The sequence below is a fragment of the Phaseolus vulgaris genome, chromosome 9 (assembly GCF_051622355.1).
Source record: "Phaseolus vulgaris cultivar YP4 chromosome 9, ASM5162235v1, whole genome shotgun sequence".
Lineage (NCBI taxonomy): Eukaryota > Viridiplantae > Streptophyta > Magnoliopsida > Fabales > Fabaceae > Phaseolus > Phaseolus vulgaris.
In genome coordinates, this window is record NC_143506.1 from 33,040,019 (window position 1) to 33,060,066 (window position 20,048).

The 20,048-nt window shown below is 33.4% G+C and overlaps 1 protein-coding gene and 1 pseudogene across 1 annotated transcript; one reads left to right on the forward strand and one right to left on the reverse strand.

The window, feature by feature from the left end:
• Window positions 1-3,149: 3,149 nt before the first annotated feature.
• Window positions 3,150-3,483, reverse strand: LOC150025268 (monothiol glutaredoxin-S11 pseudogene; annotated as a pseudogene).
• A 7,187-nt stretch (window positions 3,484-10,670) lies between these two features.
• Window positions 10,671-16,278, forward strand: LOC137821190 (cellulose synthase A catalytic subunit 7 [UDP-forming]). Its single transcript, XM_068625665.1, has 13 exons — window positions 10,671-11,021; window positions 11,164-11,359; window positions 11,779-11,981; window positions 12,062-12,161; window positions 12,293-12,407; window positions 12,531-12,797; window positions 12,980-13,325; window positions 13,638-13,901; window positions 14,001-14,213; window positions 14,316-14,529; window positions 14,644-14,840; window positions 14,927-15,280; window positions 15,507-16,278. The coding sequence occupies exons 1-13, from the start codon at window positions 10,947-10,949 to the stop codon at window positions 16,086-16,088; spliced, it is 3,126 nt and encodes a 1,041-aa protein (XP_068481766.1). The 5' UTR covers window positions 10,671-10,946; the 3' UTR covers window positions 16,089-16,278.
• Window positions 16,279-20,048: the final 3,770 nt, after the last annotated feature.

The following is a 20,048-nucleotide window of genomic DNA, read 5'->3' on the forward strand; positions in this document are numbered from 1 at the left end:
TTTTCTAATTTTTCTAAATACTTGTTGAGTTTCTTGAGCTTATGAGGTCACCCGTTATCGAACCATCCAAATATATAGTCTCACGCATGAGTTGAGGTATTTCGACCAATTTGGCTTACTACATGTTAAAATATACATATGTTCACAAAGTATGAATAACTTTTGTGTATAATACAAAGGGGTAGAGGGAACAAGAACAAGCTGTAAACATGTTTTGTATAAAAAAAAATAGAAGAAATGGAAATATATGAAATTTTAAGCTTGGATGTACGGTACAAGTTGACCTCATTGGTTAACAAGGCAAAAAAGGTTCCTTGCTTTCAAAGCATTAGACTAGATATTCACCAAAGATAAGGGCATTAGTATATCAGGGAAGATTCCCATGGAAGGAAAGCCATGGTAGAACATCACGAGGACAAGAAGCCAAATCTTTCTCATGGTTTGTTGTCATATACTGTGATGAGTGTCATATTTCATATTAGAAAACAAACACTTATGGATATTTATTGATAAACTAGCTATAATTTAACCCCTAATTTATGAATTTAAACTTTTTTACATATTTTGTGATTATAATATGAATGAACACGATTTATTTCCAAATTTGTGTTAATTTCAGGATTATAGGGGAAAATGGAGATGAAAAGGCTAAAGGAGAATAAACAAGATGAAAAGGGAAAGTTGAAACATTGAAAACTCGCTTCAAACTCGCTCAGGCTCACCTATGCGAGTTCACTGCAGTGTAATTGGGTTTTTTCTTGTCAAACTCGCCCAAGCGAGCCCAGACTTGCCCAAACGAGAAGTCACTTAGGCAAAGCCCAACTAAGTTAAATATGAGGCGTGATAGATAACTCCATAAATCACTGGGAGAATAGAAAGAGATAGAAAATCCTAAAGGAGATAGTCGTAAAGGAGATAGTCGTAAAGGAGAAATGTCTTAGGTCTTCTTTTTTTGCTTTTCATGCTTGTAATGACCAACATGAATAGCTAAGAGTAATCTGTTCAAACTCTTATGTATTGAGTTGATATTTAAACATAATATTTTGTTCTTGATTGATGATTAATATTTTCATTTTATTCTTAACACTTGAATTGGAAAGTACTTATAAGCATCTGACCTAAATGATAATTGAAAAACTTAACATATTTGAATGTTAGGAATATATTTAAAATATTAATTGCTATTAACATTTGTTCTTAATGATAATGAGTTTTTATAAATATGTGAGAAATCGATATTTAGAATATTATTTTAATAATTTTATATGCGAGGAATCAATATAAATAAATTTTATATAAACATCAATATCAATCAAAGATATAATATTATATATTTTTTAAAATAAAAAAAATAAAGAAAATGATGAACACTAATCTCAATTTTTTCAATTAAATCACACAAATTTTTATTTTACTTTATTTTACATATCTCATTCACCAACTTCCAACAAACGATATAATAGATAACAAAGGCATGTTGATTAATCAAATAACGAAGTTAAGAAAATGATTGCTAAGTGTGTATACCAGATGATTCTCTAGGCTTGGAGTGAAATAGAATAACACAAAAAGTGTCTCCACAAACTTACAAAGCTTCTTTTGATGTGTACGGCATGCGAGTTACATCATCTTCAACAGATGTAAGCACTTGAATTAAGTGGCCACTTTCACCACAAAGACAGATGCTAGTCATAATATTGACGTTGACAAAGGAATAGTAACTTAAATTACACTCTGATAATGCTATAATGAAAAAGGGAATATTTTTTTATATTCTTTATTTAGCTATCTAAGACTAATTTCTATTATTTTAATGTTTTTAATTTTTCATATGACACAGTAATAAAAATTCATATAAAACAAACGTGACAAGAACCCCAACAATTAATCGAATCCTTTGCAAACCATGCAACAAAGAAGATTGGAAGGTCTCATCATGAACCAGTGGCACTGGTCTGTCAGGTAATTGGGGTATGTCAACGTCACCCTCTAACATCTTAAAGCCACCATTGCATGAACACAAAGTATTCCAATAACAACATACCTTTCCATGATCTTCTCTGGCCCCTCTTCTCTTATTGACTGGTAAAAAATGTCCTCAATGTTCCCTGATTTTGCGAGTGTCCATGCCCAATCCGTGATTAAAACAACTGATGAATTCATGGTATCAAGCACTTTTCTTCCACTCATCATCTCAAGAATCACAATGCCAAAACTGTACACATCACTCTTTTCTGTTAGTTGCCCATAAAGAGCACACTCTATGTCCCAGCAACCCTTGTGGTCAGATGAGACTGGCCATCATTCCCTTGCTTGGCCAACCCAAAATATGACACTTTGGCTTTCATTTTGGAATCCAAAAGTATGTTGGTACTAGCAGAGAAAGAAAATAATTTATACACAGATTTTGAGTTGACTTTTAAAAGGTAACAGTTTATTACTTTTCAATTATTGGTTTATTATTGTCAACTGTTATATATTATAAAATTGTAAGCAGTTTGATGGAATGAAATGTTGGTTGTGATGACATAATCTTATAAAAAGCTGAAGAGTGTTCTGTAGTATGTTCAAGTCTTTGGATCTAAATATGAATCATCAATAAGTTATTTACTTCACTGGCACGAACAAATGAACAAACTAGAAGCCAGAACACCCTTTTCTTCAACTTTTTCATCATAAAGGTGTCACCTCACCATACTCCTTATAATGAAGTTCCAACCTCCCATACTTACCATACCCGATAGTTTGGCGAAATGCATGAAGTTTCCTTTCCAGCTATACAGTCAACGAGAAATGAATATAATCCTCAAAAGTTCATTGCCAACAGAGATATTGATTTTCTGATCAAATGATAGTCGTCACTGTGATTTTTATCCAAGTTATCTTCATCCCCATCCTCTACATCGTGTCATTCTTACCATTGTCACTCACTCCAACTCCGAGGGCATATCCATGTGTGTCATCCAAACTAACGATGCAGTGTTACATGGTACAAATCTGACTACTCTAATGATTCAAGCCAGCTTATTCTTTTCAAGACAAAGTCTGGTACGTTTTCAACAATGGAGTGAGTGAACCACCCTATAAGAAATATTGATGTTAGCCTCCCAAAAAACTCACACAAAGATTAAAAGGACACTAAACTCACTCTAACTATCATTTAGTCTCTCTTTTAGTTTTTGTGTGAGTTTTTTTGAGAGGTTAATATCAAAATTTCTTGTAGTGCAAGTAGGCGGTGGGACATGATTTCATTGGTGGATCCAATTAGCTTCCCCCCTATGAACACAGCTGGGACTGGAGCATTGCAGCCTAGCCTCAATAGAGCTTTCTCCATTTCTCTACCTTCAGGGTCATGATCAATCCCATGAACCAGAGGTTTCACCCCAAGTTCTTGAAAGAGAATGTTGACTGCATAGCAGAGGCAACAAGAGCTCTTTGTGAAAATCACCACACCGTTTTCATTGGCCAACCTCATCATTACTATATGTGAAATTAATTAAGTTTTCTTATACTTCTTCTCTTGGTTGGATGAGAGATTTTGACTAGTTTTTTCTTGAAACAATATAAATTTGGTACTTATTAATTAGTAGTTGTGGTGAAGTAAGCAAGCCAACATAAGCACTCTATATTCTTGTCATCCCCTAGAATCCTAAGCACTTTAGTTACATCTTTAGCAATTAAATCTCTTGCTTGCAGCAACTTCAATAGTACTACAATCTAAGTGATTGTTACTTGAATTCACAATGCTACAGGGACAATAAATTTTCTCATTTACGAAGGAGGTACTGGTGGGAAGCTATTGTTGAGTGAGTGAAGTTATACATGTTGATCTTTCTCTGTCACGCATATTATACAGAGAAAACAGAGTCTGAGGAACATGAACAAAATAGAAATGAAAGTAGCCCATATTAATATCTGTCCCCTCATATGATGTTGAAAAAAAGGAAATGCGTGACAAACACAATTGCCCAAATATCAACTTACATTACAAGCATGTCAGGCACTATAAATCTTCCTCCAAATGTCACAATCAGGTAACCTTCTAAACTGATTTTCAGACGTTGTAATGTAAGGAGAGAATCGAGAGAAACATGAAAGAAATGACGAAACCTAAGATTTTTCAGCGCATCAAAGAACAATACCTCGTATAGGACTATCTTCAAGCATTTTTGGCCGAGAAGATGCAGAGATCCTTCACTTTCAGGAGAATCTTTTACTGAATCTTTCACTGAATCTTTCAACAGTGGAAGAGATGTAGAGGCTTACACTAGATTTGGATATATAAATTAAATTAATTTGTAGAACTTTTAATTTAAATAATATTTTTAATTTACTATTATTAATTTATGTTTAAATAAAGTTAAAAAATAAAAAATTAGTTTGATTTTTTTAAATTGATATTAACTATTTCAATATTATACTAAAATTAACAAATTAGAAATTTTTTTGATATTAGTTCAAGGGATTTATAAATTAACAATTAATTTTATAAAGTTTAGTTACTCCAAACCAGTATCTAAATCCAAACAAGAATGACTAAAAATTAAGTATTCAGTAATATGATAGTTAGAAATCAAAAAATTAGTTTTTAATTTTATTCTTTTTATTGACCAAAATTAGTTCTAAAATAGATTAAATATAACTTAAAAAATGGTTTCTAAGTAAATCTTAATAAGAGACTAAAATAATTTTCAATATTTTTTATGATCATCGCTACTAAAAATATAGAATTTAACTATATTATAAATTTTTATTCGGAATAAAAATTAATTTAAATATTAATAATTTTTTAATTTATAAAATAATATTTAAATTAATTAATATAATGATAAATTGTTTTTTATCTTTAAATTATTGTTATTTAATAAGTTTTTATAATAATAATAGTTAATATAATTAAAAACAGTTTTCGTCAACATCAATCCGAAAAAAGGTTTCTAGTTAGAAAAATCTTGACAATTTTTGACTAAAAAATAAAATCAACACAATCCATTAAAGAAAATCATCAATAATATTTTTAATTATTAACAATTATTTAATATTTAAACAACTTTTTTACATTTGGTGGTAAGTGAAATATTTCATTCAAATAAAAGAGTTAAAAAAAATAATTTAAAATAAAATTAGTTCAAGTTTAAAGTATTCAAATGTAAGATCAATTGTGAAATTGTCGGTGGGAAAAAAGATAAAATTTTGTTTTATTTGTTTTCCTTTATATTAGATTTGATCTAGTTTTTGATGTTTTTATAATTTTAATTTTATATTATTTGTCATATAATAACACATACCACCTAACATGAGTTTTATAAAAAAAAATATCCAATGTCCTATCGTAACTGAAAACTTTGTGTGAAGTTAAATAGGCTCTTTCACATTCGTTTGATTAAGGTTGGTTTAATCAATCATCTATGAAAGTTATTCATGTTCATCATTATTATCATTGAATGGTTGAAATTAGTGTAATATTGATAGTTTTCAATGGTTCATGTCAAAACTGGTGACTAGTATTAGTCTTAAATCACAAGAAGTGTACGTATTTGCTGGGAAAACATCATTTTCTGATCAATAAAACTTCTTCATATGCCTTTTTTTTTATTATATATATTGTGGTCTGAGTCAGAGAGAGGGTACTCAATCGCTATATGTAGAAGCTGTAACTTACGTACCTAATGATCTGAGGGTAGCTTAGCTTTTAAGTGCTTCTTTTCCAAGAATGCTGACATGTTTTTTAGCTTGCAAACAACGTAGTCTCCTTAAAGCAACACGTTGTATACTATAGTAGTTGTTTTTGTTTTTATTAATTTTCTTTTCTCTTCTTTCTCTCTGGAATCTACCATTGATTCTCAAATTTACTCTTTTTTTTATAGCTGTGATGTTAAAGCCTTTTTGTTGAGGATTCGTTTCTATTATAGTTAAAATGTTTTCGTATAATATTCGTTCCTAACTTACTTTTCGTTATAATAGGTGTTTAGAATTAAAAGATCAAACCCTTCACATCATTATGCACAATGTGTCTGTTATCATTATTATTTAATAATATAAATTTGATTAATAAAGATTGATTATTGGATATAAAATATTTGTACGGTGATAAACATGTAAGATACTACATGAGAATGAGAATGAGAATGAATTGTATGGTTTTCTTTTCACAACCGATTATGCTTTTCATTACTTTGTGTATTTGTTTCAACAAAACACATCAAACTTCATCTATGAATCACGAAATCATGAATCTCACTTTATTCATTCATTTTGACATCAAGTTCTATCAATAACTCGTCTTCACACAACAACATCAACACACCTTTAGTACTATCTATCTTCAAAGTTATCATTACCAACCAAGTAATATATATGTTGATGACAATAGAACAAAGCACCTTACACCAATCACAACATTGCATGTCAAGATTTGAAGGTTCAAAGTGAACCCAACACACTAATCAGTATAGGTTTTTAATGTCATGGTAAAAGTCTCACCTACTCGTGATCAACACAAGTCTTACCTACCCGTGATCAACACAATAAGTATTGGTCTTCAAGAATCCTTTAGGAATCTCTGCATTGCTAAGAATCTTTGTCATGCAGAGTGATAAAGCTTGTAGAAAAGAAAGACAAATTCACAATCTCTCTACTATCTATCTGGTTTTCCCTTCAAATATGCTCACACATACGAGGGACTCCAAAGTGGGGTCACCTGCAGATCTACTATCTCAAATCTTTGTAAATCGTGTGAAACAAACGGGGGAGTCACTTCAAATTAGTTCATGTGAAGAGTGCTCTCCTAGAACTAAACACATCGTAATTGAAGTCTAGTTAGAAAACCCATTAAAGAATAGAAAAATTTGACTAAAGGGAACTCATCAAAGTAAGAAAAGTTTTTTCTTAAGGCGGTAAGGTAAAACAATCAAAGCATAAGAGCATTTTTTTTAGAAAGACAATTTTTTATATTTTATTTTTGAAATTTGAATTTCAAATTTTCTTTCTTTGTTTTAGTTTAATTTTTTTACGAACCTTTAGTAATGTGAAATAGACTTTTATATCGATATATTATGTCACTTATAGGAGGAAATCATTATATGAATTAAAACACAATGACAATTTTATACACTACACCATTTTTTTTTAATCTTAGACAACAACTAAAAAATGTTGCCTAAGGTAGGAAAAGTGTTGCCTTAACTTTAGACAACGTTTTTTCAGGCGTGAAATATGCCGTCGTGAACTTAGGTTTAGACAACGCTTTTTTACCTGTTGTCATGTCAGCATGGTCGAAAGTGAAAAATGACGTAGTGATAATATTGAACGATTACTCATGTAATTGATGTAAAATGTGTCCTTGATGTCATAGGAGAGTTACATTACAATGGTTAGAATACAAAACCAATGCAATATTATTTTAATTGAGCTTTTACATTGATTGATAGGAACAATCGATATAATATGCCTTCATTTTGCCCCTCAAATGCATTGCGTGCCTCTCACTTGTTTTATTTCACTCTCAACTTTTGTCTGCTTGTGAATTCTCACTATCGTGATGTCTCGTTTTTCTATGTCGCTACGAGATTCCTTTATCCACATGTCACAAGTTTGATGCCTGTGAGAGTTCTTTACCATTGCTTTTTTGTTGTCGTTATTGTCCAAAGAAGCTACACAAACTTCTTCTTATTATTATTATCATTACTACAATAGAAGCATTTTACATAATTTTTTTGAGGCAAACTACGTCATGTAAAAGTCCAACGTGGATGTGAGAGACATAACTTTACATTAGACGTTTAACAAGTAAAAAGTGCATTTCTACGTTGGACTAATCCACAATAGCCGTAAGTGGGTATCATACAAGGGATAATTATAGAGCCTTTTTATGTTAGACTATGTAATGTCTAACATAACTTTACATCTGACTAGACTATATTCGACATAAATCTACATTAAACATTGCATAGTTTGACCTAAAAATTGATACTATTTAAAAAAAAAAATTCAATTACTTTTGGCTTAAAACGAGAACCTAAAATACATAGTAAACTTGTTTAGATATAAATGCAATATAGTCCAAAAATTTGTACTAAAAGTTGAATAAAAAACTCTATGTAACTTAAATGAGCCAAACAACATAATAAACCTAACTACATTATCTATGTTGGAGAAGAAATGTTGCCCTTCATTCTTTTATTTGTTGCATGTCATCTTGGAACAATGAAGATTGATCATTAAATAACTAAGACACTTGACTCATGTTATTATGCAATACTAAAAAAAGTAAAATATATTTTAGCAAATGTCAAAACGAGTTACATTTGTCCAAGAATCAACAATACTTGTATAAGTGATGACTCTCATCCAGTACATGATGTAGTAGTCACATTCAAATAAATGTGCTTGCTTATGATACTAAAACAAGAAGCAAGTGACAAAATTATTTCCATGCAACTTATATATAAAATAATTATTATATGTATTAAAAGTTGTCTAACCTTAAGGTACATGAATTGCAATGACTTTGTTCTACTTTTTCTACTTGAAATGCTTGTGTCAAGCATAACTCTAACTTTAGTAATGATATATGTTACTTAATACGTTAATGAACTTTTCATTTCTTGGCTGGGTTTTCTTTGAATCAAACAAATTGTTCATGGGTCTTATCTTGAGAGTAGTGCACCTCAAGTGGTGACTCCTCACCACTCATCTTGGAATTCTTTCACCTTTCAAGTGGCGTGATTCCTTGCTCCTTTTTTCATAAGCTTTCTTCATCTCTTCACCTTTTCCTTTCATTATTTGCATCACTCTTCTTCCATATGGTCAAAATCTTAGATATTGGATCATCATGAGCTTCTACCATCTTATCATCATCAATAATAGGTTATCTCTCATAACCTACTTATCACGATAGAAAAATTTCTAAACAAAGGAAATGTTAATTCAACATTGACAAAAATTATACGAATGAAAAACAAACAAAAAATAAAACAACGTAATACATTTGTCCTTGTTGAGACTGACATGACCAAATGTCTTGGCCAAGTCAAAAATAACACTCGAGCAATAGCATCTCGAGTTTCATCAACCACTACTCGTGTCTAGTCGAACTACAGAGGGACCGATGAATTCATTTCTATCCACTCTTAGAGCATCTTCTAAGACTGTAATTGAGAGTAAAACCCACTATGTAGATGAGATTTGTGTAATTGGATGAAATTTAATCATAGTTAGAATAATTTCTTAAATATGGTATTTAAATACATTTTGCTCTCATCTTGATTTTGACAATCTGCATAGATTCTAGACCTTATTAATGATAACTTGGATGAAGAATTACAACTCGTTAAAGTCTGGAAAGTCTCACTGAAGAAGGACTAGACAGTCTCACTTATACACCTATTAGACGTTTTCACATAGACACCCATTAGACGATCTCCCTAAAGTGTCTAATGTTGGAAAAATTGCTCTGAAGAGAGATATTTGAATTTAGTTATCCTTTATGAAGATGTTGAAATTTTTTCATTGAAGAGTTATGTGACAACAAATATTTTTGTTGTTGTTATAAAATCTTTTGTAACTATCCATCAACTACTTAGTGAAACAACCAAAACTCAAATTAAGGGAGTTCACTAGGTGGAAGAGGAAAATTTGTTCGTTCCATAACTCAATTACATGATGATAATTACCCTTTAGTAAGATCAAAATGTATACATGTGAACATTTTGATTATACTTGTCTCATCACATCAGTTAATTTGAAAAACATTATATTAAAATTTATCTAAGGATAAATAATCACCAATTTATCTCGTCACATAAGTTAATTTGAAAAACATTATATTAAAATTTATTTAAGAATAAATAAGCACTAATATGATCCTTAAATGTGTTAGATGATGCCAATTTAGTCATTATATATATATATAAATTATTTTCTCAATGTATAAATGTCTTACAATTACATTCTATAGCTAAGTTTTGTTGGATTACTTTTGTTATTAAAATATCTTTATATTCAATTAATAGTATATTAGAGACTATTTTGTTATTAAACTAATATTAAAGATTTATTTAATTTTTTTACACATTTAATGACTAAAATATTTTTTTCAGTCTTTTAAGGACTAACTGTGCCAAGTATATCCTATTTCCCATCTATCCTTTATATGCATTTAAAATAATAAAAAAAATATACTAATTAACATACAATAAGTAATAGAAATTAAATACGATACCTTTGATGAGATAAATATGAACTTCATTCGTTCCATGTTGAGAAAGTCTTTGACCATAGAAGCATACTAATGAATAACAATCTATCTATCTATCTATATATAATATTCATGCATTACATTAATGACTTCGACCCACCTGAAATTACTTTCGTTTGATCCGTGTTTTGCTTAAATTTCTTAAATAACTTGTTCTTAGACTGACCAACATGAAAGGAGAAAAAAACTCAATTTGATTGATACTAATTAACCATCCTTTCACATCAGTCTATCTTTCAATATCAGACTGATTTGTCACATTATCACGTCTTACCCACTAGTAATTAAGCTTGTACTATGATTTATGAGCAACCGAAAAATTAACATTGTGCAAAAATCAACTTAAAATTTGATCAAAGGGTGAAAATAACAGAGACATATTTAGAGCCTTGTAATTTCTTTTGGAAGCTTTGAAAAAGATACACACCAACGTAGCCTGTTCGAGAAGGCTTCGAAGCCATGGTGGTTGAAAAATAGACGAAGCTTAGCTTTAAGGCAATGGGGACCCTGCAACCAACAATAGCACCCTTATGTGGACATATTTGGTGAGGGATACCAAGCCGTTCAACAGCACCAAGTTTCCTTCATAAAACACAAACCTTTGATCACAAACCTCAGCTTTACAGAACCCCATTGTGCTGTGTTGTATCATATCCCATTGTCCCATTCACCAAGTCACCACCAAGACATGGAAGCCAGCGCTGGACTGGTCGCTGGTTCACATAACCGCAATGAGCTCGTTGTCATTCATGGCCATGAAGAGGTAATGTTGTGGTAGTAGCAATAGTGAAAGAAAACTACTAGAACAAGTGCTGTCAAAGACCCTTTTCTTTGTGAGTGTGTGTGTTTGTTTTCGTGGAACAGTTCGATTAACAGTACTATTATGTCATGGGGATTTGGTGCAGCACAAGCCTTTGAAGAACTTGGATGGTCAAGTATGTGAGATTTGTGGTGATGGCGTGGGACTCACGGTGGATGGAGACTTATTTGTGGCTTGCAATGAGTGTGGTTTTCCAGTGTGCAGGCCTTGCTATGAGTATGAAAGGAGAGAAGGGGGCCAGCTTTGCCCACAGTGCAAAACCAGATATAAGCGTCTCAAAGGTAAGCCAGGGAGCAGGGAGCATGTTCTTGGAGATCTCACTAACTAAATTTCATAATATATAACATATAACATATAACTGGATGTTGTTTAGTTTACACATTATAAAGTGATATACAAAATCTTGCTATGATAGACTTTATATCACCTTTTACATCATTTTTTCGAATGATACTGCTTTTATATCACCTTTTACATCCTTTTTTCGAAAGATACTGAATTTTTCTTTGAACATTTTAACACATGACCAGGGAGAGTGAATAAAATAGTGATTTAAACTGAACCATTTCATTTTCTTTTAATAAGCATAAGCTCAAGAATAGCCCTCAAATTTTCCAACTATTTTGATTTGGTTGAACTTGAACTCGTGATTAAAACAAGTAGGGAGCCTGATACGATCTTGATCTGTTTGTTCATTAAGGGAGCCCGCGGGTGGAGGGAGATGATGAGGAGGAGGATGTGGATGACATTGAGCATGAGTTCAATATTGATGACGAAAAGGACAAGCATGGCCATGCTGCAGAGGCCATGCTTCATGGAAAAATGAGCTATGGAAGAGGTCCTGAAGATGATGAGAATTCCCAGTTCCCAATACCAGTCATTTCTGGGGGCCGTTCTAGGCCTGTAAGATTTCACACCATTTTCTCTCCATTAACTTGTTCTCACTCATACAACTATAAAATTTCATGCATGCATGAATGCAGGTTAGTGGGGAGTTCCCAATATCATCTAATGGTTATGGGGAGCAGATGTTGTCTTCTTCACTGCATAAACGAGTGCATCCATATCCAATGTCTGAACCTGGTTAGTGGTCTATTTTGCCAGCCCTCTTTATTAGTAGCATAGAAACCTTTTTCCTCATGAATATATGCAGCTCCTTGAAATGTTTTTCTTAGTGTTCTTCAATGTGTGGCATGCTATGATGACTACTGCAGGGAGTGCCAGATGGGATGAAAAGAAAGAGGATGGATGGAAAGAAAGGATGGAGGACTGGAAGTTGCAGCAAGGCAATTTGGGGCCTGAACCTGATGAAGATCCAGATGCAGCCATGTATGCTTCCTGCACTACATTTTAGAAAACTGTGTTTATGCAGTTATTGATAATCAACTACCATGAACGAAATAATATATACCCATGATGGCCACCCCTTTACTGATATTCTGGGCATTGCAGGTTAGAGGAAGCAAGGCAACCACTTTCAAGGAAAGTACCAATAGCATCTAGCAAAATCAATCCATATAGAATGGTGATTGTGGCCCGTCTTGTCATTCTTGCTTTCTTCCTCAGATACAGACTTATGAATCCTGTACGTGATGCAATGGGGCTGTGGCTTACCTCTATCATATGTGAAATATGGTTTGCTTTTTCATGGATTCTGGATCAGTTCCCCAAATGGTTTCCCATTGATCGAGAGACCTACCTTGACCGTCTTTCCATGAGGTAAAGGTTGCAAAAATTCACAGCTCTGAGATGAAGGGTTATTTTAGAGACAGTCTTCAGTAGAAAATTGATTTTTTTTTGAAGTTGTGATTGGGTGTGTAAAATTTATACACGGAGTTCTATAGGGTAATTATGTTGAGACCTCAAATCTTAAACTTCTTGCTTACCAACATGTTTTTCAGGTACGAGCGTGAAGGTGAACCAAACATGCTTGCTCCTGTAGATGTCTTTGTTAGTACCGTGGATCCAATGAAGGAACCTCCTCTGGTTACGGGAAACACTGTTCTTTCAATCTTGGCCATGGATTACCCAGTGGATAAGATATCATGCTATATTTCTGATGATGGAGCCTCAATGTGTTCATTTGAGTCCCTGTCAGAAACTGCAGAGTTTGCTAAGAAGTGGGTACCGTTTTGTAAGAAATTTTCTATAGAACCTCGGGCACCTGAGATGTACTTCAGTGAGAAGATAGACTACTTAAAGGACAAAGTGCAACCCACCTTTGTTAAGGAGCGTCGAGCCATGAAGGTTTGCATTACTATGAGAACTAGCTGGAATCGTAATCAATAGTGATGCTTTTCCATACCAATTTTCGTTGAAGATAAAAGAATGTTGAAAAATGTAAATAAATAATCAAAGAGTTTAGTTTTGACATGATATACTAGTTTTCACATCATGAATTTCGCAACTAAAAGCATATTAAGGAACCGCAAAATAATTTCCATCATTTAGGGACTGATGTGGTGAAGATTGAATTGTATCTATGGTACTAACTCATTTGATTCAAACTTTTGATATCTGTTAGAGAGATTGATTTGCTTTGGATCGTGTAAATGGCAGAGGGAATACGAAGAGTTTAAGGTTAGGATCAATGCACTTGTTGCAAAAGCCCAGAAAGTTCCTCAGGGAGGATGGATTATGCAGGATGGGACACCATGGCCAGGAAACAACACTAAGGATCACCCTGGCATGATTCAAGTGTTTCTTGGAAGCAATGGGGGTCTTGATACTGAAGGAAACCAGCTTCCTCGTCTTGTTTATGTTTCCAGAGAGAAAAGACCTGGTTTTCAACACCACAAGAAAGCTGGTGCTATGAATGCTCTGGTAGAGTTTCTGAACTGAACACCTTTTGTTACTTGCATCACCAGCTCGTTGACCTTTATGCATAGCAAATATGTGATGACCCTACGCTGTAATTTACAGGTTCGGGTATCTGCTGTTCTCACAAATGCTCCTTTCATGCTGAACTTGGATTGTGATCACTATGTCAATAACAGCAAGGCTGCCCGAGAGGCCATGTGCTTCTTGATGGACCCCCAGATCGGGAAGAAGGTTTGCTATGTTCAGTTTCCTCAAAGATTTGACGGTATTGATACACATGATCGTTATGCCAACAGAAACACAGTTTTCTTTGATGTAAGAAACTCAAAGCTAGCAGGATTTTTTCCTTGCAAATGACTTTCTTTAAACATTGTGAGCAGAATATTTGATCATTCAACTTTCTTCGTCTTTCTGCAGATTAACATGAAGGGTCTAGATGGTATTCAAGGACCTGCATATGTGGGGACTGGGTGTGTTTTCAGGAGGCAAGCTTTGTATGGCTATAATCCTCCAAAGGGTCCCAAGCGTCCAAAAATGGTAAGCTGTGATTGCTGCCCATGTTTTGGAAGCCGCAAGAAGTACAAGGAGAAGAAGAGTGATGCAAATGGAGAGGCTGCTGCAAGCCTAAAAGGTTCTTGTTTTGATTTAAATCACTAGTCTTTCTTGTTACAAATAAACTTTTGTCTCAGTTGATTTCTTTCCTTTTACCACTTCCAACCTTGTGTCACTTGTCTAAACTAAATAGGGATGGATGATGACAAAGAGGTGCTGATGTCCCATATGAATTTTGAGAAGAAATTTGGACAGTCCTCTATCTTTGTGACTTCTACCTTGATGGAAGAGGGTGGTGTGCCTCCTTCTTCGAGTCCAGCTGCACTGCTTAAAGAAGCCATTCATGTGATCAGCTGTGGATATGAAGATAAAACTGAATGGGGACTTGAGGTACGCTAATAACATGTCTCTTATGATGTGTTTTAATTAGGAGAATTAGCATATCCAATTAATACTTTTTCTTTTCAAATGTGCAGCTTGGTTGGATCTATGGATCTATTACAGAAGATATTCTAACAGGCTTTAAGATGCATTGCCGCGGGTGGAGGTCTATTTACTGTATGCCAAAGAGAGCTGCATTCAAGGGAACTGCTCCAATCAACTTGTCAGATCGTCTCAATCAGGTGCTTCGTTGGGCACTTGGTTCCATTGAGATTTTCTTCAGTCACCATTGCCCTCTATGGTATGGCCTCAAGGAAAAGAAGCTAAAGTGGCTTGAGAGATTTGCCTATGCAAACACAACTGTGTATCCATTCACCTCCATTCCTCTTGTTGCCTATTGTATTCTTCCCGCAGTTTGCTTACTCACTGACAAATTCATCATGCCACCGGTAAGGATCTTATTCTTCCCCTTCCTATTATGAACTTAGTTGTACATGACATTCGTATAAAGGTATAACCTTCCACTTTTGCTAATCATGTTTATGTAGTAGGACTAACTTTTTAATCCATTATAGCTGAAAGGATAAGTTCTTCAATCCTAATTCAACGAGCTTACAACATGTGTACTAAGATTCTTTACTCATAATGCTACTTGTTCTGTTGCTGATGATCCAGATAAGCACCTTTGCGGGTTTGTACTTTATTGCTCTCTTCTCTTCAATCATTGCAACTGGTGTTCTTGAGTTGAAATGGAGTGGAGTGAGCATTGAAGAATGGTGGAGAAATGAGCAGTTTTGGGTGATTGGTGGGGTATCAGCTCATCTTTTTGCTGTGATACAAGGTCTGCTAAAGGTTCTGGCTGGAATTGACACCAACTTCACTGTTACATCCAAGGCAACAGATGATGAGGAGTTTGGAGAACTATACACCTTTAAGTGGACTACTCTCCTAATTCCTCCAACCACTATCTTGATCATTAACATTGTTGGTGTTGTGGCTGGAATCTCAGATGCCATAAACAATGGGTACCAATCCTGGGGCCCACTATTTGGAAAGCTCTTCTTTTCTTTCTGGGTCATTGTCCATCTGTATCCATTCCTTAAAGGTTTGATGGGTCGGCAAAACCGCACACCCACCATTGTTGTGATTTGGTCAGTTCTATTGGCTTCTATTTTCTCCTTGCTGTGGGTAAGAATTGATCCATTTGTCCTCAAGACTAAGGGACCTGATACCAAACTATGTGGAATCAACTGCTGAAAGACTAGTTTCCCTGTAGTATTCATTGCTAAACCATGTTTAAGAGATGTCTTTAGGGTAATTCATGGTTTAACAAACCAACAAGGATGAATAAGGAACGAGTGAAAATTTTGTGTAGCATAAACCATTGTTATCATTTTTGTAAATGTTCTCAAAAGTATATTGATTACCATATATGGTTTGGCTGAAACTGCCCCTGGATTGTAGAGTAAATCAAAATTTGCTTGCAAGATTGGTATGTTAATGTCAAATTAAAAACCATGCACATAAAGAACAAAGGAAGAAGTAGCGTAATCGTGAAACAAAGAAAGATTAAAAGAAGAAAGCAAAAGCTTAACCATAACCATTGTAAATAGTAGGCCCCATCATATAGAAGAGGCTACAGTATCTGTATCATGTTATACTACGACAACAAACTAACATTTTATAAATATGGTATGTTAGTTATTATATTATTTATTGTGTGATATGATAATGATATCTTTAAAATAGGTAGATTATTGGTGAGATTCACTAGATTCCATATAGAACAGTACGGTAGAGCAATATTTGAAGTAGAAGAAGCATAATTTGTCCTTTCTATACAGTGTACAGACATATCGATGAATATTTTTTTTTTAATTTTAATATTATTAATAAGGTTAACCATTTTGTGGAGGGAATCGAGATAACAAACTTTTAATCAGTACATCATAATTATACTAATAATTATTATTATCAATAAAAATAACATGAATAATCATATTCATGATAATAGTATAATAATATTATTAATAATAATATTGTATCCGTCAAAATTGGACAAGAACCAGAGACCTCGGTACTTGATGTATCTGGTTCAAAATGCATTAAAATCAAGAAATCTTGCTACCTGGTAAGATTAACAATAGTATTATTAATTTTAATAATAATAATATTAATATTCATAATAATAATAGTATTATTGGTATTAATAATTGTACCGATCAGGTAATCGGGAGTGATGACGTGGCAACAAGGGATAATATGGGCGTGTTGAACGGGGCACCTGGTTGACAGAAGGGAAGTACATCAGGAAGTCTGTGTAGTCGCCGATCGTTGACTTGGCGTTCTCCAATCTCTAGTGTGTGTAACCCGCGGTCACCAGAGTTGCGTCATAGTCGCCATATGTGAGTACTAGGAGATCAGGTGGTTAGAGACCGCCAAAAGGGGCACATCGCCGGAAGATTAGGAAAGCTTGCTTAAGGTTTCCAAGGGGTACAAGTACGGGGACTGGCGATATGCTTGTCACGCAGCAGGGGAGGATGAGGTTATCAGATGATCATTCCCTAACTAGAGGTCGGGGCAAGGGAACAGCTTCCCAGAACATGCATGGTATGCAAGTGAAGCAGATCGTGATAGCGGCAGGCGAGACCATAGAGAAGGTGTGCAAGGTGACACCCCGTGCTCGCCACTTAAGGGGTCGCGCTCCAAGGTAAGCTCTGCACCAAGTTACTCCTTGTATGGGTAACTTAGTCGAATGGCTTGAAGAGTAGAGGTGACGCTCAAGTGGAGGGAGCTCCAGATGGTGACACGTGTACAGCTGGATGCGAGCCACGTGTCCAGAGGTGTAACCGTCAGGAGAGAGAAAGTGCTCAGGTATATAAGGAACACTTAACAGACTTTTGAGGTACATTTTGAGGTACATTGAGATTCACTGCGCACGGTTCCTTGAGTTGAGATATTCTCTGAGTTTTTGGTGATTTCGTCACTGACTTGAGCGTCGGAGCGCGATCGGCCGCAGCGGTGCCACTTTGTTTTCTTCAGGTTCTTGCGAGGAATTAGGGCGTGAGGAGCAAAGGCTAACGTGGTGCGAAGCTGATCAAGAGGAGAGACCTTTGGCGTGGCAAGACTTTTGCACTCAGGTCAACCGGCAGGATCAATAATATTAAGATTGTTAATAGTAATATTAATAAATAAATATTAATAATATTATTATTAATATTAATATTAATTTTTTAACAAGTCACTTTATAATCCATATATAGAATTAGTAAGTAACATAGTTTACTTATCTACGGATTCGATTACAATGATATATATGGATAAAATTTGTAGCTAAATTTTTCATCCCAACACGTTAAAATTACGAATTTTACTTATGGATTGTTGTCACTAAATTACTTTATTGTTATATACGAAAAAATTCGTGGATAAGTCTTAATTTATTTATGGATCCAAATTCGTAGATAAGATAATTTGAAAATTTCTTATAGTGTAAGTAATTAAATTAATACTAAAAGATAAAATAGTAATTGGACAACTGAGGAGTAGTTGCCTAATAATGATTGTTATTTGATAGGCCTAATGGAATAATATGGTTTGTATCTATTTAAATCACTAATGCAGAGACAAAGTCCTTTCCTTGACAAGTACATATGTTTATCTACCTTAAATTCATCAAGTAAGAGAGGTCATATAATAGTAAGTCAGAAGGAGTGAAATATTAGATTATCATTCATCTAATTAGATTTCAGAGCACTAAAAAACCATATATCAAATAGAGATGTCGGAGTCATCCATCTCATTGAATCTCTAAATTACCAAAGAATAATGTCTTTAGAGAAAGGTATTTATACTTCCTTTAACTTATAAGATTTGTATCTATCAAAATATCTTAAAGAACATTTATCAAATTTGGAGTCAAACTTTTCAAGTTGATTCTAAGTGTCAAAGATAAAGACACCCACAACTTCAGTGCATAAGTATAAGAGTCTAATCCTAACAATCTAGTTCAATCAAGATAAGACTTGAATATCATTAATATTTTGAGTACAACAAATAATTTTGAGTTTTGATGGAATAATTCTTTCAATTAGTGTATTAATTATCAAGACAAAAGATGATATATCGTTTTAAACAGTTTGATATTGAAGTCAAGATTGTTTTAAGTTTTAGACTGACAAAATGTTGGAAGAAGAGAAATGTTGAGGGAACAAAAGAATAAAGAAGATGATGCAAGTCCCTTTAAAATTGCTAAGAAACTTGGTAGAACTCCAAATAGAACAACCACTACCAGAAAATCATGAAATATAAACTAATTTTAGAGACAAAAAATAATTAATTACTATAATGACTAAATAACAGATATATAATATGAAAGGATAATCATTTAATTTCTAAAAAATAATTAGTTACTATAATGACTAAATAACAGATAATATGAGAGGATAAACATTTAATTTCTCAAATTCATACTATGAATTTCCACACACATGAGAAGCGAGAAGCTTTCAGACATTCCCTTTTCTAAACTTTAAGTCTTTTATTCTTCATCAAAATATGCACTAAAAACCTAATATTGAAAACACATGCACTAAAATATAATATTGAAAACGCAATACCTTATAAAATGGTGGTGATATTGCAAATTCTTACTAAATGTAGACTCAATTGTAGCTACAACACCTCACATAAGCTAGCTTAAGACAACCCATCCTAGAGGTTTGAAAATTGTTTTTCTTTTCAATGCAACCTACAAACAACTACCGAGAGTGAAAATTGGGTGACAATCAATTTGATGAGAAAAAGTGAAAAATTAAAGATAAAAAAATAGAGAAAATTAATCGGATTATACAACTACTTTCCTCTAAACAAGCATTCGTCATGGTTGATGGTTGATTTTTCTATGGTCACTTTCCACAACTTTCACAACAAGAAAAACATAAAATAGAAACCAATTTTACAAACAAAAAAATAATTAGTTGTTATAGTAATTAAATTAGAGGTTATTTTAGAAACTAAACAAAAATTGGTTTCTAAATTAGTTTATATTATCCTTAAATTGTTTCTAAATTGGTATCTAATTAGCTACTAAGGTTTTAACTACCAATTTAAACTAATTTAGAAATCAAATTTTTTTAGTATCTAAAGTGGTCTTTAATTTAGTCACTATAATAACTAATTATTTTTTGTCACTAAAAATTAGTTTCTATTTCATGA

What these genes read in the sequence shown, in the direction of transcription:
- LOC137821190 (XM_068625665.1), top strand. Translation starts at nt 10,947, where the DNA reads ATGGAAGCCAGCGCTGGACTGGTCGCTGGTTCACATAACCGCAATGAG. An exon ending in CTGGGGGCCGTTCTAGGCCT is followed by an intron (nt 11,982 to 12,061) that starts GTAAGATTTCAC and finishes GCATGAATGCAG; the next exon opens with GTTAGTGGGGAGTTCCCAAT. An exon ending in ACAAATTCATCATGCCACCG is followed by an intron (nt 15,281 to 15,506) that starts GTAAGGATCTTA and finishes CTGATGATCCAG; the next exon opens with ATAAGCACCTTTGCGGGTTT.